Here is a 24973-nt window from a genome sequence, read left to right as displayed (position 1 = left end):
AGCTGTGCTCTTACTGGTCTGTGAGAATCAGTACCAGCTTCTTTCCAAGCACATCTCAACCCTTTATCTTACCTTCAACGGTAGCTTGTACGTTCTCTCATCTCCAGCTATGCACGGTGCAGACCGTTTTGAAGACCTGTATTACAGAATCATAGAATCCTTCTGTTGGAAAATACCTTTGACATCATCAAGTCCAACCATTAACCCAGCACTACCAAGGCCACCACTAAACCACATCCCTGAGCACCACATCTACATGTCTTCTGAGCACCTCCAGGGGTGGTGATTCCACCCCCGGCCGGGGCAGCCTGCTCCAGTGCCTGACCACCCTTTCGGTGAAGATGTTTTTCCTCATGTCCAACCTAAACCTCCCCTGGTGCAACTTGAGGCCGTTTCCTCTCGTCCTATCACTTGTTCCTTGGGAGAAGAGATGGATACCCACCTCGCTACAGCCTCCCGGCCGGCAGCTGTAGGGAGCCATGAGGGCCCCCCCGAGCCGCCTCCTCTCCAGGCTGAACCCCCCCAGTTCCCCCAGCCGCTCCTCAGAGCGCTTGTGCCCCAGCCCCTGCCCCAGCCCCGCTGCCCGGCTCTGGACACGCTCCAGCCCCTCACTGTCCCTCCTGAGTGAGGGGCCGAAACTGAACCCGGGGTTGGGGGTGCGGCTGCGCCGGTGCCGAGTGCAGGGGGACGGTCACTGCCCTGGTCCTGCTGGCCACACTGTTGTGCCACAAGCCAGGACGCTGTTGGGCTCCTTGGCCACGTGGGCACACGGGGGGCTCACGTTCAGTTTGCTGTTGACCAGTTGTCACCGTCAACCAACTACCACTGTCGACTATTACCACAGTCTTTTCCTCATCTCTGCTGCCTTTCATGCTCTTCTGGATTGGATCTTGCAACAAATTTGCCCCCTTAGCAGGTCCTCTGGGCGTGGGAAATTTTTGTGCTGTGGCTCTCAACAGATGGAGCAGTTTTTTGCTACACAGTGCAGCCGCAGGGGAGAGGCACCGCTGAAGGCAGCTGCACGGGGTTTGCACGTACCCTCCCCACAGTACTCGGACAAATGTCCTGAAGGTAAAGAACAGAAGGTAAAATCCCACTGGCTCAGGAAATACTTTATTCTTTACATTTTCATTAAAAAATAAACATAGGAAACAAAACCACAGAACACTTGTGTGATAGAAACAAACGCAGAAGGTCAGAGCATTGGCCAAAAGTGCATAATTAAGTCATGCTAGCACGTCCCTGATCCCACCCTGTCCCCCAAGCAAGGAGTCAGCAGGAAGCTCAACGAGCAGCACTACACGGAGCCCAGGCACTGCGGGGGCCAAGCTGACGCTGCTGGAGAGCCCGCGCTCCCAGAAACGCAGCGAGGCAGAAGACATGCTGAGGAGAGAGCGCTCCAGTGAGCCAGTGATGAAGCTCTCACTTGGGGCTCGTGGGGCAGGTGAAGGATAGCTAGTGTCAGAGGATGTGGAATTACAAGGCAGGGGAAAAACAGCTGAGAACAAAGGGCAGAACAGAATCCCGGTTGTCACTCCAAAACAGCCCTGGAAGCAGACAAATCCTAGATAAAAGGAAAATCAACACAATGAACTTGACTGAAAGGCTGACGTGGGCGTGCTGGACAGAGGTGTGTCCAGGGACGAAGCCCAGTCGCTCACCAGCAAGATCTATGTGACAGTAGCAATTGTGCCCCTGCTCCCAGGGCCTCAGCCCCTGCATGGTGACCTCCCCACAGGGGTGGGAGCAAAGGCACTGCCGCAATATCGCAAGGCTCCTGCTGCCAGACAATGCAGCACTTTGCAGCTGGGTCTGTCAAGCTTTTTTTTTTTTGAGGGAAATATGATGTGATAAACCTTGCTGAGCCCCTTATCAGAGCACAAACGCTGCAGACCTGCTTCCACACCAGGCGATGAGCTTTTCCCCCTGCCCTCTACCCCCCGCAGCCTCAGGCCTTTGGGGCTCAGTAGTTGACAGCTTTCACCTGCAACTTCTTTTGCGTGCAGACCCGTGAGGAACCTGCAGCTGCAGCGCAGGACCCCTGTACACATGCTCACCCAGTTTGGCTCTGCACTGCTGGGTGCTTGAGGAGCATGTTTAAACATTCAGTATGTACAAGATGATTTGAAGCTGGAACATAAGAGCAGCTGGATTCACCTTCACACATCCACGTGGCCGAGAGCAACCAGAGGACCTGTGTGGTCCTGCAGTGGCTGAAGAGACCATCCAGTTGTATGTACATGTCTTCGGAAGCGTTCACCAGGCTGGCTGACACCAAGGCTGGGGGCATCTCTGCTCTGCCGATAGACTTAGCCACAGGAACAGCAGAGAACGCAGCTTCCCCTGACCTACTTCACCACTTCCTCCATCTTCAGAGCCCCTGATTTCAAATGACTGCCGAGATAACACGTTTATGCACGTGCTCTAGTCAAAAGCAGCACAGAAAGCTGCTGTTCTGGTGCCTATTTCCACAGCATCCACAACTCTCAAGAACAGTCACTGCAAACCACTTGGGACTCTTCCTCCAGCCGAGACTTTTTAGGATGTTCTTCCTTGTAAGTTCCCTCCAGATCACTTCTCCCGAAGGACGCAGACTCCAGCGTCACAGCGCTGCATCCCCAGGGAGGTTACCACTTCCCAGTTGTCAATGATGGGATCATAGCACTCAATGCTGCTCAGCAGCGAGTTGCCATCGTATCTGCAAGGACAGAAAGTTACAGGTGAGGGATGCTGCTGAAGGAAACGGTCGAGGTGTTCAGAGCCCTTCCTGGGAGGCTGGGCAGCCAAGTACTGTGGGAACGGCCTGAAATGAAACCACTGCATTAAGGCTCCCTTTTGCTGTCTGCTGCCGCTCTCCTGCCTGTCTTGGCCCTGGACCATCACGCTGCCTATTCAGGCTGGGCGGTGACTCAGTGGGCTGCCTCCTCTCATAACGCTTGAAATACAAACGTGAGGAGAGGCCAGCTGAAATGGGGCAGCAGGCTGGGCCACCTCAACTCCCTTGTTCCAGCAGACAGACATGCAGAGCATCTCCCTCTCGAGCCCAGGGCAGCCGCTTACCCAGCGATTGCGTACAGCCTTCCCCGCAGCACGGTGGCCCCCACGTAGCAGCGGGGGGTTGTCATGCTTGTCACAGTTGTCCAAGAATCAGTGCGAATATTATAGGCTTCCACGGAGGAGAGATGTGCCGTCCCATCAAACCCGCCAACTACATAAATATGGTCATTCAGCAGAGCCACTCCAGCCCCTGGAGAGAGAGAAGGCAGCACAGCTACACCCACGAGTGACACCGTCAGCACCTGGCCTGGGGCTCGCTGTTACAAGGCTGAACTAGGTCTGTTCCTCCTGCTTTGAAGGACACTTTCTTATGCCTGTGTGTCCCACAGAAGAGCTGTCATAACCCGGTGTCTTCCCTTGTTGTTGCCTCCAATACAATACATGAAAACCTCTTCCTCTTACCAAATGCTGCTGAATCTCTGGCATAAGGGGGACCCAGCAAGGCTGCAGCCAGGGCAGCACTAGCAATATGAGATACTGACCGTGGCTGAAAGACACCCCAACCCCCTGAACAGACCAGCACCAGGCTCGCTCTGCTGGCGGGTGGCTGGCTGGGACTCTGCCAGCACAGGGACCGGTTTCTCTGGCGTTTCTGGCCCCCTGGTGTCACCCAGCCCTTGGCTGTGGCAAGGAGAATGACACTGCTCCATGCGAAGCTGGAGGAGGGATTTCTTTGGCACTGCTCCTCTGGCAGGCAGGGAAATGAAAACTGGTGTCTACTACACAGTCACAGAGGTGTAAATGGCATAAGCATCTGTCTGAACAGCTGTTCTCACAGCAAAAGCAATCGATAATACAGCTGGCCCAACTGGGAATTTATGACAACAGCAGGAAATAAACCTCTGCAAGCCTCTGTTTCCTCATCTGCAGCTCCCATCAGGTAGAGCACCAAGGAATGCAGCTCAGACAACAAGCACTTAGTGGCCTTAGGTGCCCTGGCCAACAGCTGCTGCTGTTGCAAGCCGCATCGCGAGAGCAGCATAAACCCTGCCAGGCCGTTACCATCAACACATAACTATTGCACCGACGGCTGTCTTGAAGGAAACGAGCCAGCCACCCTGCAGCTCTTGGGCAGATCTGTTTTTTTCTGCCAACAGGGTACAAGAGACTTTCTGTTCCACTAAATGCAACCTCGCTTCCACCGCCTGCCTTTGGTGACGGCACCAGGGCAGCGGGGAGCAGCCAGGCTGCCGCAGTGGGCTCTCCGATAGCCTCAGTGAGGAAGACTTTGGCCGAGAAGAGCGATCAGACCGAGGCCTCATCAGGGGAGTGGGATCTAGCAGTGCCATATGGCCGAGGTTTCCGAGGGGTGGCCTACCTCCAGAATCTGTCCTAAGAGATGAAGAGAAACAAGGAGAAGACAATCTCTGTGAAGGAAGGCAAGACTACTGTTAGTCCTGGTCTTTGAATTCAAATACCCGCATGCAGACAGCTCTAGAAAGTGCGTCAAAGCCTTGGGGAAAAAGAAGTCCGACAGGGTCCAAGGTCACCAGGACGAATGGGCTGGAACTGATACCAGGGTGGAAGCTGCAAGGGCAACTAGTGTCTAAGCTAACAGTAGTTTGGGGTGTTAGTGCCACAGAGCAGCAGCACAAAAACCGGGGGCTAAACCTGTTCTGGGGCGCACCCCCGTTCCAGATCTTGGTGCTCCAGGTCCCAGCACCGAGGAAGGAACCTGGCTGAGCCAGTGCCGGGGTCAAGAGCCTCACCATGTTGCTGCTCACTTGTGGCACTGAAGAGCCTGCTCTGTGGGCTTAAGCACCGCTACCAGAAGCCTCCAAGTCTTGTGGGAAGCTAGCATGGACCCGGGAAACACTTTTTATAAAAGGCTTTTTCCCTTGAACCCTTTGCTTTTGGTCTTGCTTGAAGCCACCTTCTGTGGTGCACGCAACAGATCCCTTGGGGAAACCAGTCTCATCCTTAAGCTTTCTAGAGATCTGTGGGTAGGTCTTGCATGTTGGTTCTGACGTAGGAAAACCCGCAGATTTTATCACGTGTTTGAATGTGGGGTCTTCTCGGATGTGGAAAGCAACCAACTTCTAAATCAAATCCATTCTCGGCTTATGGGAAATACTTTCCAACCCACACTTAACAGGAACAGCCCTGTCAGAAGGGTAAACGTTTACAACTTGGGGTTTTGGTGAACACCACTGCAGGCACAAGAAAGCTTCAATGTTTTTAGAACAGAGACCACTTTTGAGTAACCAGCGCTTGTCCCTGAACAAGAACGCTCTAGCAGAGAACACAGAGAAACAACGCTGCCTAGGCTAACTGTAAAGGACATTTACCGAAAGAGCTAGAGAAAAAGGGACTTCAAAAGGGTTTTGAAAGAGGGCCGGTAAGCACAGCTCAACTACTCCATCGAGAATCACAAAGCTGCAGAGGCACTGAGCATCCTGCCCATCCGCATGCGGCTGAGCAAGGCCACGGCTGCTCACTGGCATGGCTGTGGAGGCCCAGGGCAGCTGGCCCGAGGCACAGTGCAACAGCAGAGGGCCAGCACTTTGAGCACAGAGGAGCTGCGTGAGCCCCACAGGAACTCCTTGGAGGAATGAAGGAAAGTAGAGACAGAAAGTTATTCCAAAAGTAGGATTCAAACTATAATTTTCTCCTAGATACAGCCGCCGAACTTAAAGCTCAGCGAGAACACCAAGCAGGAAAGATAGAGTTGGCGGGGGATAATTAACGTGTGACTGCGCTGTGTTGCAAGCTGTTAACGTAATATTGTTGCAGTGTGACGCTGCCCTGGCAGTGCTGCTCCCTGCATTGCTGCTGCCCCAGGAGCTGAGGCCCAGCGTTTCACAAAGCAGAGCAAGATGAAGGAGCAGCCTGCCAGGGCACTCCTGCCCTTGCCAAGTCCTGTGCAGCTGACAAGCACCGACTTAAACTGCCCCATTATCTTGCACTACAGTCTGTACTTTGTGCCTTGCCAGCTCTTCTCCAAGCCGTGCGCTGTTCCTCATTATGGAAGTCACGCAGGACTTCCTCCCTGTAACCTATAAACCCAAACGCACATTCCTCTATGTGCATCTTAGCATGGGATGGAGACATCAGGCACGTGAAAATTAATCTTTCATCTGGGGAGTTAAGTCAGCATGCCCTAAAATCATCCCTTCTCAAAGCCAAATCACCTGCTGGGGCCAGTCAACATCCTCCAGGACAGCAGAACAAGCCAGCAGTGACTGCTTCCTCTGCGCAGCACAAAATGTTTTGACCTCAAGGCGCTGTGGGCTCTTACCTGAGCGCTTAGTGGCCATTGGGGTGACATTTGTCCAGTGTCCAGTGTGGGGATCGTACCTCTCTACAGAATTTAGTATGTTCAGCCCATCATAGCCACCTGAAACAAAATACAGGAGCAAACCATGGGTCTGACTTCTGGAAAACGTTTTCTGTGTGGAGAGTAATAACACGCCTGGTTCATCCTTAGCACAACATCGTGCTGCCATCAGCGCAACTCACAGCACGCCGGGGCCGGCAGAACAAAGAGGATCCCTGCAGCTTGCAATGCCAGCCCAGAGCCAGCCCGGAACGAGCTCTGCCCCCGCACCGCTCCGGGCCGAGCTGAGAGAGAACAACACCCCTCCAACCCAGCAGAGCCAGGTTAGCACCACACTGCCCACAGCTGCCGCCGAGCGTGCCGGTGCCCACGTTGATGCTGCCCTCCCAAAGCAGACGTACAGCCTCCAGACCTGGCGGTGGCTCAGGCTATGTGTGCTGCAAGCGCCAGCTGACACTAGGAGGCTACACAGTGTAGGCTAGGATGCCTCAAAGAGCTGTTTCACAAGAGGATACCAAGACATCTCATTGTGCAACTTCAGCAAAGGAGCAGCGTGCTGACATCGGCCTGGGGGGACAGCGTGAGGAAGAAGAATTTGGGAGAGGGAAGTGGAACCCATAAACCAGTGTCCAGTATCTGTGACTCCCCAGGAACAGGGCTGCAACAGATGTGGGTCCAGTGCTGGGCCTGCCTTTTCTGGGGCCCAGGGGGTGTATCTACAGAACAAGCGTTCTGAAATCTTCAGAGTGATTTGTCCTCCAGCGCTCTCACTGTATTTACAGCTGGTGTGGGTCTCTGAAAATGAAACAAGTGCTACACAGAGGACTAGAAAACATACGGCTAGGGATACATATTTTGAGCACTATAACCAACATTGCTTTGTGTGGAGCAGATGCATCCTCTGTCCTGTGGCTATCTGCTTCACCTCTAGAGCATTTTAGCCACTGCCCAGTCCACACGAACCTCAGCTGGCGCTGCTCGTCCCCGTAGGCTGATTGTGCCCAGTTTGCTTCGGACAGCACTTACTGTAGTTATGTGGCAGCTCTAGTCTAAGCCATTGCGATGGTAACGGTGAGAGCAGGCTGCGTTCGCCGACAGAGCTGTGCAGTGCCCACTGCAGTGAAGCTAAACCTTCTAACCCAGACATGACATAATTGGTGCTCCCCACAGCCAGCATCTGCACTGTCATTTCTGTAAAAAGGATTTGCGGAATACCTAGAGGTCCTAAGGGTACCTACCGAGGCAGTAGATAACTCCGTTAGCTACAACAAGTCCTGCTCCTTCCCGCGCTGTCTGCATATCTCCCAGCATACTCCACTGATCGATGTTTGGGTCATATCGCTCCATACTGGTGTGACGTCTGCTTCCATCAAACCCACCAGAAACATAGATCATGTCTGCAATGTTAGACAGAGGTTGGACTCAGAGTCAAGCATCAGGCGTGCACACAGAGCAAGAAGCCCCTCACAGATGGAGCAAAGCCACAACATGGACTGCAAAATACAGGAACAACTGCAGATCTTGGCACTTCGGAGCCAAGACAAACCCAGCCTCCTCACCCTAGCTCACTGCATTAGCCTGCTCACAGACCCAACAAACAAAGCAAGCATAAAACCCATGTGGCCCTTAAATCTGCTTCTTGCTGGTGGATGAAAGAGAACATGCACACCCCAGTTACTTATTTCATGGTGCAGAACCTGCTGAAACACTGCCATACCCAAAACCTGCTTATCGCTAACAGCACGTCAGCCCCTCCTCAAAGTCTTAAGAATCCTTCACTGCACATGCTCCAGCTTCAGCCTCTCCCCAGTGTTGGATGGTTGCTGCTGTACTCCGTGTCCTGCGCTCAGTAATACGCAACACTGTCACCATCCCAAGAGCTTCCCACTCCATAACCCCTCATAGCTCCTTTCCCCTCAATGCACAGACACATGCTGTAAAAATGAAGCGGAGGCAGAGCTCCTCTCAGGGTATGTGGGCAAGCTTTCCATTTCTACATCCAAACGATGGGAAGGCAGAATTTCAGACTCACCTCCTCCCTCAGAGCCATCCCACGCTGCACATACCAGCTCAGGGCATTTCAGGGCGAGAACTGAACAGGCTACACCGCCCTGTCGGTACGGTGACCAGCACATACCTCCAAGGGTTGTGGCTCCTGCCAGGCCTCGCCGTACATTCATCGGAGCCACAGAGTACCAGATGCCATCCTCATCTGATGTATAATCCAAGCACTCCACCGAGCTGAGACGAGAGCGGCCGTCGTACCCCCCAATCACATAGATCCGATCGTGCAGGGACACCGTAGCAACGTAGCGCCTCTTACGGGTGATGCTCTAATACAGTAAAAGGAACAAAAATGTCACGAGAGGATATAACACTGATGCTTGGAGACCAATTGCTGTTCTTCCATCCTTTTTTGCTGCTCTTTTGGAAAACAGCCCACTACCACAGAGGCAAACAGCACTGGGGATTTAAAGGATACAGCCTTAACAACTGCATCTGCCTTCCCCTGCCTGTATTCAGTCTCTGCCATACTCTCTTCTCGCAGCCGGATCTCTTTGCACTTAAACCATTTTGCATTAAATGTCATTTATCTTATGCTGCTACTGAATCTTTGATGCATCTTGGAGGTCTGTGTGCCCTCCACTGGCTCCCTGCAGAGACTGTTAATGGAAAAATGTGGAGACTTAGAATATTTTATTAAAATACCTGAAGCTTTTAGCCTCCAAAAAAAGAACAGAATTTTGGGACACCAGGGGATACTGGTCTTTTGCGATTAGTGATACTGAAGAAGAGGCAGTTCTCCACCATTTCACACAGATGAAGGTGATTCTAAATTTGGGTAGAAATAGTCCTCGGTTCAGGAATTCTCTCTTCCATACTATGTCCCATTATGCTCAGAAACAATGAATCCACAGAGATCATGCAGCTTGCCTGAAAGCAAAACTGATTATACTATTCCTATTGACATTTCAGTTATCATCACTAACCTTAAAGCTTAACACCCCTTCAATAGGAAATATGATAGCTCTCACTCCCACAACAGAGATGTGGGTCTCTGTAGGCTCATCTGATTAGAAATATGACAGCTACCTCTTATACAAAGCTTACTTAGCAGATCTGAAAATGTGAAGCTGTTTCGGCATTCACTACGTAAGCCCTAGCAGCCCTAAGAATTTCTGTCAGAAATTCTAAGCAGAACACAAAGGACAGCCTGAAGAGGAATGTTATAGAGCTGATGCTACAGGATCAGCGTTTGATCACAGCCTGTTCAACCCAATGGTGGTCAAAAATGGTCCCTTACTGGCAAGAAACTCCACTCCTGAGTCTTCGGGTCATATTTCTCCACAACATCAATAGGTGACTGCTGGCTGCCAAAGCCGCCGATCACAAGCAGCACTTCGTTAGCTCCTAGAGCAAAGAGGGAGAGCAAAGTCAAGTCAAACCCTTCACAACCAAGGGGTCACTTCAAGGGAACCACCTGAAGGAACACTGAGCCTTCCCCAGTGCAATGAGCTGCCTCTAAACCCCTGTTTTCACCACTCCGCTGAAGCAGGCCCCTAGCCGGGCTACAGGCACTTGGAGTCCCGCTGTCCTCAGCGGGGAAGAGGAGAGAGGAACTCTTCCAGGACACGTGGCAATAAGACTGACTCAGGTGTTAGCAGCCATCTGCTGAAGGGCTGTTAATACTCTATATCAGAGGCGCTTCGAGAGGACAAGCTGACCAAGTTAGGTGCTGAACTTGGCTCATTTATATCTTCTTTTTTATTCTTTCCACGATTTTCTCCCAAACCTCCGACCACCCCATGAAAGCAGAAGGAAAATATCTGCTTCCCTGCAGCCTCCTCCCAAAACAAGGCCTTCTACCCTTGTCTGCAAGTGACATCCAGACCAGATGGCACCTTTGTTCCCCACTTCACAGAGAAGCAAGTCAGGCTGACTGAAACCTGAAAAATTTATGAAGTATTCTCCCAGGAATTGTCTCAAGTCTCATGTATTTTATTTCAAAAGCTGCCTTCCGTCTACTTTCTTTTCTCCGAGACGGTCCCTGAATTTTTCTTATTTTCTTTGTGACTGTTAAATAACACCTGTGATATGGAGAGTCTGAATCACCCTTGTAACGACTGCCTTGAAGGCAGGCCTCTATCAGAGTTTTAAAAATAGATGAGCATCTTCCGGATTCCTTGGGCCCTTCTGTAACAGAGTTTCATTAGTTTAGAACCATCCAGCTTTTCATCAGAGGACTGAACACCAAGCAATAAAGATTTAACAAGACCCTGTCTGTCACAAGGCAAAACAGCTGCAACCTCAGATGAAGAACAATAATATAAAAAAATAACTGGAAAGGAATCACAAAGCAGCTCCAACAACAACTTGGAAAGTCTCCAGTCCCGTATACCAGCTGAAAGTGCAATTGTTTCAGTTTATCCCATAGAAAATTAATACACCACTTGATCACAGTTTATAAGTGACACAGGATAAGAGCATTGCTGCCAGCAGATGGTATTGAAACAATTAAAAAAGGCAGGGCTGAATCCAGAAGATGAACCTTACCAATAAGGTGCTTAGCTTTTACCTGTACAATTAAACAATAAAACGGTTTTGTGGTATCTCCTTTATCAGGTGAAGCATTCCAACTAAGAACAAAATGAAATGTCTTTCTGAAATGACAGGCTGAGCTGAACTGCATGTCATTGAAACCTGTGTAGGATGTTCCCACAAAAACAGAGACGTGCCTGGACTACGCCCACATCAGAACATTCCCTGCAGGCCAAAAAAGTTTATGCTCCAGCAAACGTGATCTGCCCTCCTCCTTTAGTAGTTAAACTGCTTTCTGCCCCTTAAAACAGTGTTAATAACAGGAACTGGCCACACAGGGTTTGCCAGGGTCCCTCTCCATTACACAAGCAGCAGCACTGGAGAACACGCAGGGAGGTGCGCTGGCAGCAAGAGAAGTCAATGCTGGCACCGATGGCAGTGCCCTGTGAGTACACCCGGGATAAAGGCATGGCAGAGAGAGCGAGTCTGAAGGTAAGAAAAGGGGCATCTGGTGAGGATTAGCTACAGTCATGAAGAAGCCAGTAAAACACTTTTCCTTCTCCTGTAGGCCATTCCTACTGTTTATGTTGCTCTCAAGTGCTTACACCCCTAAGCCAAGCGTTTTCCCAACAATTCAGACTGTGTTTGGTAGGATTTACTGAAACAGAGGAATAAATCACCATTTATTTGCCTTAACAAGACTTGGGGAGGGGTGGGGAAGTACCTCTGAAAGGAAAGGGGGACCTCTCCACCTCCCTGCTTGTGCCCTCCCCTCTTTGCTGAACCGTCCTCCACCACACAGCTCTTTTTGTTTCCGACACTGATACCTGCCTTTTTAGACAGGAAGAAACTCTTCCCACAAATCTTGGACAGGTGCACGCTGAGACAAACATATCTGGAGGTACGAACAAGTAAGGAAACTGGTTTTATGGTTACAGCAGAGTCCTGGGATTAAAGGCAACCAACGAGCCCCCACGCTGCCACTAAACAATTCTGCTTTGAAAAAACCCATACCTCTGTCCTTTGCTCCAGTCCCCTTTCTGTACCACTGGGGCCTGTGGATTGACAAGTTCTGCTGTGCAGCACTTCAGTACAAGCACAAGGCACCGGGCACGGTGTGTAATACAGTACCTGCCAACGCCCCAGACCGCCTTAGTGTCCTGCCCTTCGCTGCTCACCTAGACGTGCTCTAGTCCTGGGTCCTTGCATCTGACTCCGGAGCTCAGGCCGAAGATGAAATTTCTTAGCTTCATCTACGAGGTCTCTGCACTGCAGACTGCATCGTATAAAAGGCTGAGGAAAAACATGAGTCACTGGTACATGCAATGTATTTTAAGATCCCTCAGGAGAACTGTCCTAAAGCCAACTCTCATCAGCTCAGACAGCATAAAAATGACTTGTGTGCAGGCTGTTGCTAGCAGAGTCACGGTGCAAATACTTGCATGCAAGGAAATGTGGAGACAACTTAAGACTGGACTGCAGCTGAGATGATGTGGCTCAACTCTCACACAAAGTCTGGCACTGCAGGTTCCATAACGAAAACAACTATATTGGAAAACTAAGGAAAAGCCAATTCTGTTACATTTACGCCAGCTGAAGTATGAGAAGGGGGACTGGCAGTAAAAATACACTTGAGATCAGTTTGGCTGGATCTGACCTATATGTTCAACTTTCAGCATACACCTGCCATTAAAGAAGAAAGAAACAAGGTGCACAGCACAATGAAGCAGTTTAGCTGGACCTGTTAGCTTGATCCCTGTACACATGGGAAGAGAGAACCGGAGCAACGAGGTCCTCTTTAATAGAAGCGGGGGGCACTGCAGCCCAAGGACAGTCTCATCTCCTCCTTGCAGAACGCTGTGCAGTTCCCCTCCCTGGCTGAGCGCCTGCACCAACCTCCCCTGAACATCCAGCGTTCAGTTCCCTTTAGCTGTTCGCTGCTATATGCTGCTGCAGTAAGTTAAGATTTATTTTTACAAGTTTTTGGTGCTTGTGCAAGAAGGCCAGGTTCAGAGCACATGACGCCACACAGGGCCAACACTCTACTCTCCATGCTGCCCCAAGATGATGATGTCCCATCAGTGTGTGTCACTTCCAGACTGGAGAGGCCTGCCTGTGCAATAAGAAAGCTGAGGCCCTTTATACACTATCTTAGGCAAGTTTTGGAACAGATCTAATTGTTTCGGTACTAGTCCCTTTTGCATTAGCTTTAACTTCACTTTAAAGCGGACCATAACAATCTGACTAAACACATTTTGGCTCTGGCACAGCTTAACTGCCTGTTAGTTGCTCGTATTTAAGAACATCCATAAAAGGCAGCTATACCACATTAGAATCATGGAATGATTTAGGTTGGAAAGGACCTTTAAGATCAAGCCCAACCATTAACCCAGGACTGCCAAGGCCACCACTAAACCATGTCCCTGAGCACCACATCTACATGTCTTCTGAGCACCTCCAGGGGTGGTGATTCCACCCCCGGCCGGGGCAGCCTGCTCCAGTGCCTGACCACCCTTTCGGTGAAGATGTTTTTCCTCATGTCCAACCTAAACCTCCCCTGGTGCAACTTGAGGCCGTTTCCTCTCGTCCTATCACTTGTTCCTTGGGAGAAGAGATGGATACCCACCTCGCTACAGCCTCCCGGCCGGCAGCTGTAGGGAGCCATGAGGGCCCCCCCGAGCCGCCTCCTCTCCAGGCTGAACCCCCCCAGTTCCCCCAGCCGCTCCTCAGAGCGCTTGTGCCCCAGCCCCTGCCCCAGCCCCGCTGCCCGGCTCTGGACACGCTCCAGCCCCTCACTGTCCCTCCTGAGTGAGGGGCCGAAACTGAACCCGGGGTTGGGGGTGCGGCTGCGCCGGTGCCGAGTGCAGGGGGACGGTCACTGCCCTGGTCCTGCTGGCCACACTGTTGTGCCACAAGCCAGGACGCTGTTGGGCTCCTTGGCCACGTGGGCACACTGGGGGCTCACGTTCAGTTTGCCGTCAGCCAGCCCCCCAGGCCCTTTCCCTCCGGGCAGTTCCCAGCCCCCTGCCCCCAGCCCGCAGCGCTGCGTGGGGCTGGTGTGACCCAGGTGCCGGACCCGGCACTGAGCCGTGTTGAACCTCCTACAACTGGCCTTGGCCCATCGGCCCGGCCTGCCCAGATCCCTCTGCAGAGCCTCCTGCCCTCCCCCACATCAACGCTCCCCCCGCCCCCCAACTTTGTGTTGTCTGCTAACTTACACGGGATTAGAGATAAATGTTGCTAAATCAGGCATTTCTCTACGCAGAGAAGTCTGTCATTCAACACCCAGCACCCATCAGGTGACAAGGGCTAGCAACCACTAGCTACCTCACATCAAACCACAATGCTGGTTTGAACTTCTCTGATCCTTCCTGCCAAACCTGGCACCGGGTCAGCATCACTTCCTGATTGGAATTAAACTTCCACTCCAAGTTTAACTATCTCTTACTATCCACATTTTGGTTTGCCCCTGCAACACCCCAGCCACACAAAGATGCAGTATTGGGTATGGCTCTTAGCTGCGTGCTGGCCCTGGACCTGCACAGCTGCTGTCCTCATTCAAAGGTACATGCTCCCCATCTGCACCTAAAACAATTTCTGAGGAGCCGTGTCCTCCCCAGGATCGCACGCCAGCAACCTTCAGCCTGGAGAAGGAGACCTGCTAGTCCTTGTGAATCAAAGGCAAAAAGCGCTTCTTAGAAATTAGTAACAGATGACAACAGAAAGTTGCTACATATACCAGAGGAGACAACTGACTGCTTGGGATGGGGCGCCCTCCCAGCTGAGAAGCAGGACGCTGTAACGGCTGGCACAGAGTGAAACAGTGGGCACTCCAGCTGAACAGGAACAGCTCCACAGAGCCAGCATCAAAAAGCATCAGCAGAGAAAGCAGCTTTAAACTTGTTTCATTAGGGCAGCGGGAGTCTAACCGGGGAACACAGCAATCACACACCAGTACTGGCTCCCACTGAGCCTGGATGCCGATACCTCAGTGTCGATGACATCTGTGATGTAGCGGGGGGTGAGAAGCGGCATGCGCACATACTGCAGCAGCTCTGGCAGCGATGCTTCCCGTTCTTTTTTTGAGTGCTTCACCCAGTTTATAACTGCCTCAAAAACTGGCTCTTCAGAGTCCACCTGGAAAGAGGAGGCACACACGGATCAGACTGCAGGGCAGTATTTCAGTTACTGCTGTGGAACAGACTACTTCCAGGCTGTTGACACTGCTTCACAGCTAGCAAAAAAGCAGGACATTTCAAGTAAGAGGCTATTATGGAAATTTCCATGAGCTGTATTTACAGGCACTATGAAATTTCCTCTTTTCCTTAAAACTGCATTTGTTTTTTTCCTTGCAGCTGAGATCAATAAGTGGCAGTATGAGTACCAGAACAGAGAGCTTTATGGTAGGCAGCAGAGCCAGAAGCTGGGAGCCACCATTCTGTTGGGACAGCGCAGTGACAGGTGGCTCCCCCGACTTCTCAGCAGAGCAGGAGTTATGGTCCTGCAAAATGCAAAGTACCATCATAAAGATGATCAGAATCACATTTCCTTTTAATGGAGCAGAATCTCGCCGACCCCCCTGCAGCCCTGTGCCCATGCACTGCCCCTTTAACACCCAAGCCATACCAGGTACATTTAGGTTTTGGTTTTTTTTTTTATTTCAAACCACATTTAAGAAACAATAAACAACTGGATTTCAGGGTGGAGAACCCTGCCTTCTACTGTTTATTTTATTTTGTGACTGGTTTATTTCTCTCTCCATTTAGAACCAACATATGCTGGTGCTCACACCACTTTGAGATTACACTGACTAAACTGCCTAAATTTGCTACTTTTAGAGAACCTCAGGTGCCTTGGACATCTATGACTGTCAAAAGTGAAAGAATTGTAAAAAGCTCTATAACATATTATTTAGGCTTGGTTTTCTTTTTGCACGTCTTCAGATTATCCAATGTAAAAGTAAATCGGACATTAATTTATTATCATGAGGTCTGTTAACTGTTATTAAATAGGAAGATAAAAGGAGATACTGTATTGAAAAGGAGATACTCCTGAAAAGGAGAAACAGGATTGAACCTTCCCACCAATATATGACTGGTCCACTTTGAAATTCAGTTTGAAGCTGTCCATTGCAGAATATTCTGAAGCAGGGAGCCACAGAGGTTAATTACATAAGGCAATTGTTCCAAACCATTGATTTATATTTGTTACAGCGTAATTTGAAAAGGCCTCTTTCTATTTGAATTACAGGGAAAGGACAATCAGAGCTCACAAGAACAGAGTACTTGTTTCCAATTTTTCCCACCGCCTTCTTAAATGCAATAGTCCTGTATCATTTTATTCCCTCTCAAACTGACTGTCCTCTGATACATTTAACAGTTTTGTTGTTCACGAAATCATTTCTGTTTTCTGATAAGCAATGAGTAACACTAAGCAGTGCCACAGGGAGCACCTGCCGTTGTAGGTCTCGAAGGGCCAGGGGATTTTCTGAGGGTGCCCCCTCAGCACATCACCTCTGAACTGGCACACAACGAATGCACACCTCACCGTGTGCCTGCAAGGTCCTTGCAATCCACAAGGAATTTTACTTCGCCTGTGCGGGTCATCTGATTAGTTTGGCTGGGTCATTCTCCAGTACCTCACTATTTCCTCCTCACTGTCCAGAAGCGTTGTGTCAGTACTCACCACAACCCACATAAGCTCAAACCCTCACAGTGTTACAGCTGCAGCTTGTTAAACACCAAACACGCTCAGCCGTTACCTCGGCCTGTGCCAGGGTCCTTCACTGCAATCCTGCTGCTTTCCCAAGCAGGCCTGTTAACAAGAGGATGTCACCTTGCCTGAAGGTCACTTTCAAGGCAGGCTTTCATAACATACATCAAGAATTCCCCTCTGGCTAACCCTGTATTGGCTTTTCAGGAGTCTCACCAAAGATATCACTTACATTGCTTTGCTTCGAAGAGTTCATGTTGTTGTGAACTGTGAATAGTGATTGCTTCGATCACTTCTTTTAGAAGTGAAGCAAACATTAACTCTCGACACAGTCCATCTCAATTAAAAAAAAAAATAAGTCAAGTCCCCTCCCCATTACCAAGGAATGTTTAACTTTTTCATAAAGAATTTGGAAAGAAAGTACCCCACAGGTTCCAGCCAAACAGTAAATCCTCCAGAAACCAACCTTAAGGGAGCTAAATATGTATGTAACTCCCTGAAGGGTCACGCTACCCTGCACCATCATGCATTCCGCTGCTTAGTAAAAGTGGAGGACACCCAAATGCCTGCGATGACACACACATTCCTTGTGCTGCTGAAAGCATGCAACGGTCTACAAATAGAAGTTAAAGTCTTGGGGGTATTTCTGAAATGTCGGCATTGAGACAACTTGTCTTTGTAACCTCTGAAAGCTCCTCCAGGGAAAGGAGGGGACAAGGGAACAAGAACCCTGCAGAGGTAACTGTGAATGTCTCATAAGAAACACTTCAGTGATAGCAAATTCTTACACAGAAACTACATGTTACTGATCAATTTCAGATGACACGGCTGAAAAATTAGAAGCAGCTTCTTGGAAATCAAATCAAAATTCAGGAATTGTGTGAAAAATCCACCCTAGAAGTACAGACTAATTACTGACTGGTTTCAATGTTTTACTTCAATGTTTTGCACAGTAATGGTACTTTTCAGGTTTTACCTGAATTTCATCACACTTGATGAGCTTTTCAACCTCTTCTTGATTTAAGAGGATAAACTCTTCATGCTGAACCACCTCTGGAAAATGTTTCTGGCTGAAGACCTCTGCAGCTTGCATTAGATCAACACAATTGTGTGTCTCAGCAAAATCCCGAATGCCCAAACAATTTGATGGATCCAGCTGGCTTTCTAGAAACTCACAGCAAGCTTGTTTCACACCTACGGAAAATTGGAGGGGTGAATGAGGACTGCATGCTTACTATCAATCCACTGCTTTGGAACGGGCTTCAGAAAAAGTTCTAAACAACAATGGAAATCCAACTCAAATAACAAGCTCAAAAATACTACAGAAACACACATGCAAACATTTCTTTGGAGGGATGTAAAAAACACTAAGCAGTAGACCATGTGTATGGGCTCTTTTGATCTCTGGCTATTCTATTTGAACACAAAAATTAAATAAATCTTATACTAGGAAGGGACTCACATGTGAGTTGTACACAGCTGCATGGATTATAAACAAAAAATGTATATGCTAGTGGATATGGCTACCAGAGTTCTAGGTTTTCTCCAATGTCTTTTTCATAAGCTGCCTGGGATTTGGGATAATTGCCTGGGATAGCTCCATAGGTGCATGTGCAATGACATCAACCAGTCTGTTAATGACCCAGACATACTATGATGGCAGGTCAAATGGCATCTAGGATTTGCTTATTATAATAAGTTGATGGAGCTGTAACATTTGTGCACTATACAGCCCACAAATCCTCTTGGGAATTCTCATGCAGAAATACAGTAGCCCAAAGCATGGAACAATAACCTGTTTTATCATCTTTTTTTCCACTTAAACCAGTTCCTCTACCAAGGAGACCACAGCGCACAAGACAACAGAAGTTTGACATAAGCTTATAAATATCACGCCTCCCACAATCTGTCTTCCATTTACAGAAGGTCAGACAAACCAAATCTCTAAACAGCATCAATTTCTCAATTTGTGCTGATACTTGGCAATTACCTTTCAGCTGAAGCAGACATGCCGCTGGGAGCAATTCTTGGACATTTTCTACTGTCACGTGAACAGTTTCTGTATATACAAAGTCTAGCAGGATTTCCATGGTGGAGGCTGTCAGTCCCTGGATATCTACATAGGGTTTATCTTTCTCTGACAGCTGTAAATTAGAAGGGAGACAAAGGTTTATTTTTCAGTAATGTGATCAAAAAGCCCACAACACTCAGCGGTTTTTAAAAATGTGATCAGTCAGAGAGGTTTCAACAGAGATTTGTCCTTTCTTTCGTTGTGAGAACAAGAACTGAAAGAACAAGGGGAAGGAGGGAACTTCCCTAAAGAATTCACTTACAGGGCAAGTAAAAGAGACGAAGTTCATTACGGATCAGGAGGACAGTTAAACTGCACTGTAAAATGAGCAAGCTGAAATTAGATACAGCAGAAATTACATGTGTCATTTGTGCAAGACAACTAAACTCTCCTCTCCATGCAGTAACTCCAAGCTTTACTACAAGACACAGCCCAGGGAGGGATCTCCCCTGGGCTGGATGTGTTTGACATGCTGCAGTTTACATGGAGTCCTCACCTCATCACTCCACTTTAAAACCAAACCAAACAGAAATCTTTCCTAACTCTTCAGTTCCTGATCCATCCTTCAAGCTTATGGTCAAGGTTCCTAAAAAGCATGACAATTTATAGGCCATAAGTTCAGAGTTAAAGGTAAAATATAGGTTTAGCTTAAACACTTGAAAGTAAAATGATAGTAGATACAGTAATGGTACTTACACAATCTTGACTTTGTCCCCTGACTATTTTATCACCTCTACGATGCATCACTTCGGATTTACTATTTTTTTGAAGGAACGCTGCCCTCTCAACAGTCAATCTTCGGGAATAATAAATTCTGGGAATCCACCAAATTTGCACTTCTATAGGTATAAAACTGAGATTCTATTTCACAAAGCATCAGCTTTGTGGTTCAATGCATCCGTCATGAAGCTGCTGGCACAGCATCTAATGATTCATGAACAATGGGCTAGCAGGTGGACTCACTAATCAAACCCTGCACATAACTGCAAGCCTGTCAGCATGAATGGACCTCAACAGAAGGATGTTTCCATGCTGCAAACCCAACCTTTTTTCCCCATTACTTTTGAAAAACTAGTCAGTATCAGTGCAAGCATGATTCAGATGAAAGCCCACGACTTTTCTTGCCAAGGAGTCTATAGTTCATTACAGATTGAGCAGATACTCTGTGAACAGAAAGCATGATCAAAGCATGATCACTTGGCTTAGAATCTGCCACAGCCGGGGAAAAAGGAGGTAATAAAGAAGAAGAAAAAGTAAGAGCAGTCAAAGGTATTTCTGCAGAGGCATTCCATGACACAGTAGCAGAAGGGAAGAAATGTGTCTGCTAAGACTGAGCCATTTCCATGATGCAGAGAGATACACTTCACAGCAGAGAAGAGAAACACAGGAGGCAATGGTGATACTCAAAAGTAATTTGAGGGAAGAGGCCTTTCAAGTCTGTTGACACACTGAACAAACTTTATAGCATCCAGAGTCAGAAAGGAACAGCAAATTACCTCATCTGACCTGCTGTATGTCAGGCAATGCATGGCATTTAGAAAGTAAAATGAGTCCTTAACTTGGTCTACACAAAACATTCCTAAAACAAGACTAAGCTATTTGGTACAACAGATGAAGCACACAGATGTCACCAAGGGTCTAAACTGACCAGACAAGTTCATACCATTCCAACAAGCAAACTGAGATGTAGACCATGCACATCAGAAGAAAGAGGATACAAAGTTACAGACATCTACTGACAGGAGACTACAAGGGCACCACACCTCCTGGTAACGTATTAGGCTGTGTCAGGTTGAAGTTGTAGACACCTGTTCTTCACATATCAGCCTGGTGCTGGTAAAGAAGCTCTTGGCCCCACAGTTAATATTCAATAACCAGCCATGCCCATACTCTCTTTATACTGTTGACTAAAACACAAACCACGGGGACAACACTAATATGATAGAGGCTATTACCTCCTGCTTCCCTCGTACTTCTGCTGCACTCCGCTACTTGGTTGTTATTTGGCTCGCAGTTTACTTGTGTGCTAAGACTGCTTGGAAGGAAGAAAATATTTCAAGTAACTTCACATAATGTACATGATGCTAGGATCCCAAGCTATTCTGCATCATCCTTTAAAGAAGGAGATCAGAATGAAGACAATTTGAGTCTGAACACCCCGTGAAGACTCGGAGCTGTAGCTCCAGGCTGCCTATGCAGTGTTAAGAGAACTGTACACAGTGCTTAGTGCTGTGGGGGCAGAGAGTCCCTCTTTTATCAGTACATCCACATATTTGCACTCAGAAGCAATGCAAAATTATGGTCATACAATGCTAATCAAAACACAGTACAAGCAGCTTTCCTTTCGCAGGCATTTAGTGGTACAAGACATCTCTGCTGTCAGAATTTCAGATTAGTTTCCCCCTTTATTGTTTAGTATCAGAATTCTGCTAACCAGCAGAAGTAAAGCAGTAAGGGATTGATACTCCCTAACACAAGCCCATTTCTAACATGTTATAAGAAGTATGCAGCACTACAGACCCAGAAATAACTGAAGCATCGAGGAAAACACATTCCCATAATTAAGGGGAGTCACTTGGAAGTTGTCATGAGTTTTACCCCAGGACGCCTAAGCTGCTGAAAGCCTTAAGGCAGGGGCTGCAGGGCTGTTGTGGAACATAATGTTGCTGCCTCCCATTCTATCCGTATATCATGCAACTCACTCTGCAGGAGAATGGACTTAGAATTTTGGAACCACGTTCTTATCCAAGGCCATGTCTTGGTTTTGCCTTCACTAATGCAGATACACAAAAGTATATTCTAACAAACCCCTCCGATTTCTCCTCACCTATACGGGAAAAGAGATGCTGGCAGGACAGTGCTAATGTGTGGCTCGCTGCATTCTGGAAGGCATTCACAGTACAGTGAAGATGACCATGTAAGAACCTGGAAACAGAAGTTGTTTATTTTTATAGTAAGAAAAATATTGCTCCACCTTCTAGGGGAAGAACCCCTTCAATTTCCAGAACCCTCCTCCAAAAGAAGACAGACTAGTTTCCTTCTGAGATGGAGCCAACAGTCAGCTCTTAACACATCCCAAGTTATGCTAACTTGTCCGAACAGACAGAAATGTCAGTGCATAACTGGGATCCAAGGGAGCATTTGCTAAAACTGCTCTTCAATTTTCACTACAAGGAAGAACACTGTCAGTAAAACTGATGGGCGTTTCAGTTTTCCCACACTACTTAACATAGGGGCAGAGAAAAGTGTCAAAAGCCAGGGGTTGAAGTGGTGATCAGTGGTTTCTCCTGATTCTGGAAAATGGGAAGAAACTAATACTAAATAAGATTGAGAACTTTTAAAAGTAAATGGTTAAGTTGGAAGTGAGCAAAGGATGGAAACTAGAGATATATCGATTGGCAAACACATTTCTTTATGACGAAAATCTCTGATGACAGCCTCAGTGCTACACTGTCCATTCACAGTGTTACATCTGTGCATCACAGTGGGCACAGCCCAGAGATCAGTTCTGAACAAAGCCTTGAGCAGCCCAAGTCTGAAAAAAGCCACACATTACAGCTAGCCAAGCAGTCCCCAAATTCACAGGAGGCAAATGATGAGGCAAAGCAAGCTCTTGCAGAGACTCTTAGTCCATTATGCAGTACAGCATTCCAAGTTCCCTCAAGTTACAGCCATGGCCAAAACACTCTGTACCCACAAGTGTCTGGAGAGTGACCAACTGCCATCCCATAACACTCACCAACATACTTGTCATTGGCACGCATCGGAAGCGGGTCTGCTTTGAGACTTACCAAGCTGTCATTTCCTGCAGAGAACACTCTCCCACAAACACTTGGTAATTGTGCACGCCACTTGGCAGGTTTGTCATTTTGGGGTTTCCATACGAAAAAGCAAAATTGGAAGAAATACAATCTAAGCAAAAGTAGTAAAACCCTTAAAGCAGCGGCAATTTGTGAGCGTGAGAGATCGAGGAATCATGCCCACTGGGCACTGGACACACTTATTTTTCTAGGAAGAATTACATCTATGAATTAAGGTCACTACAATGTTACAGTTAAAATGAGGCATAAAGAAGGAAGGTGACATGATCTCAGCTTAGAACCGAAGTATACCAATCCTCAGCCTCTGTTAGCAGCCACAAAGAATGTTCTGTAGCACAGAGTGATGGGATCTCTGAGGCGGCCTAGGTAAAGTCCAGGAAGTCACAAGCATTGACAGGAACATGGAGGCGAACACAAAGCAGCAGTGGCTGCCTGCTATACTGCTGTGCACCTTGAAGGTACTGGTAAACAGAGGACTTCAGCCTCCAGGAACTGCATTTGCTTTGTGTATTTTTTTTTTTAAAATTACATTTCCTTTATGCAAAGAAAGAGCACAAACCTGAAAAAATTACAAATTTCATGAAGACATGGACAGAAAATATATTGATATGTGGCCTGTCCATGTACACAGTCTTTCTTTGGTTGATTTGCACAGGCCCATAAAAACTAAGACACCTGCTCACCCAGCACAGCCCTGAAAGAAGTACACACACAGAGAGCTCTGCCAACACTGTTCATTGCTGGATAAAACAAAGAAGAAAAACATTCTCTCCTGCAAGGACCACTAGGCTAGCAGGGAGGTCTTTAGGACCTTTGAGCTACTTAGGAGGTTTTTTTTCCTCACTGCTAATGGGAAAGTTACTAGGATAAGGAAAACATCTTCTGTGTGAAAAAGCCACAAAGATGGATTCAAACTTACAAAAGACAAAGCCAGGCAAAGCATCTCCTATTGAATAACACAAAAAATGCCGGCTTTAGCTCAAATATCACCTTTCAGTGACTCAGAGAAAGAGCATGCAGGTAGCGTGTGTCGATACAGTAAGTACTGAGCGCAAAGACCTCACAAGCGAGATTTGACAAGCACAGCAACTTGGGCTCATAGTCTCACCCCCCGCGGTCATATCCTCTTCGCAACAGTGGCAGCACAACCCTACACACACCAGCTGATCAGCCAGTGCGAAGCAGAGACCAGGACCCGAGCTAAACACCCTCCATTTCAGTTCTCAAAGGCTGCCTTAACGCACCACCCAGTCTAGGGCACACACCACGGCTCTCCCAGCCTTGCACGAGGGCTGGTACCCTCACCAGGAAACATGCCCAGAAGCATGAAGACCATAAAGCACCACCAGAAAAATCAATACATGTATCAGAGCCTTCCAGCTTGCCTGCTCAGCCCGGCAGCTCCGTGGTGCACAGGCTGGTCACACAGCAGACCATGATCCAGGACCACGGTGCCAGTCCCAGCCTCTGGTCCCCACCACGCTGTGATGAAGGGTGCTGGGGCCACCATGAGGAGACTGAGAATCACCGCCAGGGGCCCCAGGGCCACCAGGCAGGGACCCAGAGGGACCGAGGGCCACCACGGGGGGAGCCCAGGGCCACCAGGCAGGGATGCAGAGGGACCGAGGGCCACCACGGGGGGGGGGGGGGCCCAGGGCCACCAGGCAGGGATGCAGAGGGACCGAGGGCCACCACGGGGGGGGGGGGGGGGGCAGGGCCACCAGGCAGGGATGCAGAGGGACCGAGGGCCACCACGGGGCGGGGGGGGGCCAGGGCCACCAGGCAGGGATGCAGAGGGACCGAGGGCCACCACGGGGGGAGCCCAGGGCCACCAGGCAGGGATGCAGAGGGACCGAGGGCCACCACGGGGGGGGGGGGGGGGGGGGGGGCAGGGCCACCAGGCAGGGATGCAGAGGGACCGAGGGCCACCAGGCGGAGATGCAGGCCCCGCCGCGGCACAGCCCGGCCCTGAGGCGGCCCTGCCTCCCCCCCGCGGAGCGGCCGGGCCTGGAGGCTGCCCGCGCCCCCGGCCACACCGACCTCGCTGGTGAACATGGCGCAGAAATAGTCGCTGCAGGCGGCCAGGACGATGCGGTGGGCCGGGAAGTCCTTGTGCTCCACGCGGAGGGTGACGTCGCAGAGCGTGTTGCTCTTCCGCAGGGCGTTCATGGCGTTGAGGATGGACTTGGCGTGCGAGTTGGTCATGATGTCCTTGGGGGGGGCCATGGCGCCCGGCACCTGCGGGCACAGCCAGCACGGCCACATGTCACGGCCCGCCCGCCGCGCCGCCAGGGGGCGTCCGCCCGCCCGCCGCGCCGCCCCTCCCTCTTCTGTTCCCTGCCTCTCCCTCTGCCCCCGGCCCCGGCCCCGGCCCCGGCCCCGCTGGCACGGCCCGCCCGGCGCAGCCCGCCCGCACTCACCGCCGCGGGGAGAGGTCCCGGCCCGCACACCCCGCCTCCCCCTCCCTTCCCTCTCCCAGCGCGGCGCGCCCTGATG

The 24973-nt window shown here is 49.4% G+C and overlaps 1 protein-coding gene across 6 annotated transcripts; it reads right to left on the bottom strand.

The window, feature by feature from the left end:
• Positions 1-1091: 1091 nt before the first annotated feature.
• KLHL12 (kelch like family member 12) lies at positions 1092-24963 on the bottom strand. Of its 6 annotated transcripts, none has more exons than XM_056361549.1 (12): positions 24898-24963; positions 24518-24715; positions 18576-18729; positions 17562-17779; positions 14861-15010; positions 12052-12166; positions 9639-9745; positions 8472-8667; positions 7573-7731; positions 6296-6394; positions 3061-3247; positions 1092-2698 (listed from the first exon to the last, which is right to left on the bottom strand). In XM_056361549.1, exons 2-12 carry the CDS (start codon positions 24701-24703, stop codon positions 2572-2574), a joined length of 1698 nt encoding a protein of 565 aa, XP_056217524.1. In that variant the 5' UTR covers positions 24704-24715; positions 24898-24963; the 3' UTR covers positions 1092-2571. The 6 variants fall into 6 exon arrangements, with proteins under 6 accessions (XP_056217524.1, XP_056217521.1, XP_056217519.1 ...); XM_056361546.1 differs by having other exon boundaries at positions 3061-3271; positions 24898-24958; XM_056361544.1 differs by lacking the exon at positions 24898-24963 and having other exon boundaries at positions 3061-3271; positions 24518-24770.
• Between the last annotated feature and the right edge of the window lie 10 nt (positions 24964-24973).

The sequence above is a fragment of the Falco biarmicus genome, chromosome 16 (assembly GCF_023638135.1).
Source record: "Falco biarmicus isolate bFalBia1 chromosome 16, bFalBia1.pri, whole genome shotgun sequence".
NCBI lineage: Eukaryota > Metazoa > Chordata > Aves > Falconiformes > Falconidae > Falco > Falco biarmicus.
This window is presented reverse-complemented; position numbering and strand designations above follow the sequence as displayed.

Coding starts and splice junctions, on each gene's coding strand:
- KLHL12 (XM_056361544.1), bottom strand. CDS start 24,742: ATGTGGCCGTGCTGGCTGTGCCCGCAGGTGCCGGGCGCCATGGCCCCC. Junction 8,668..9,638: donor AGGAGTGGAGTTTCTTGCCA/GTAAGGGACCAT, acceptor TTACTGTATTAG/AGCATCACCCGTAAGAGGCG. Junction 3,272..6,295: donor AATGGCCACTAAGCGCTCAG/GTAAGAGCCCAC, acceptor TCGTGGGTGTAG/CTGTGCTGCCTTCTCTCTCT.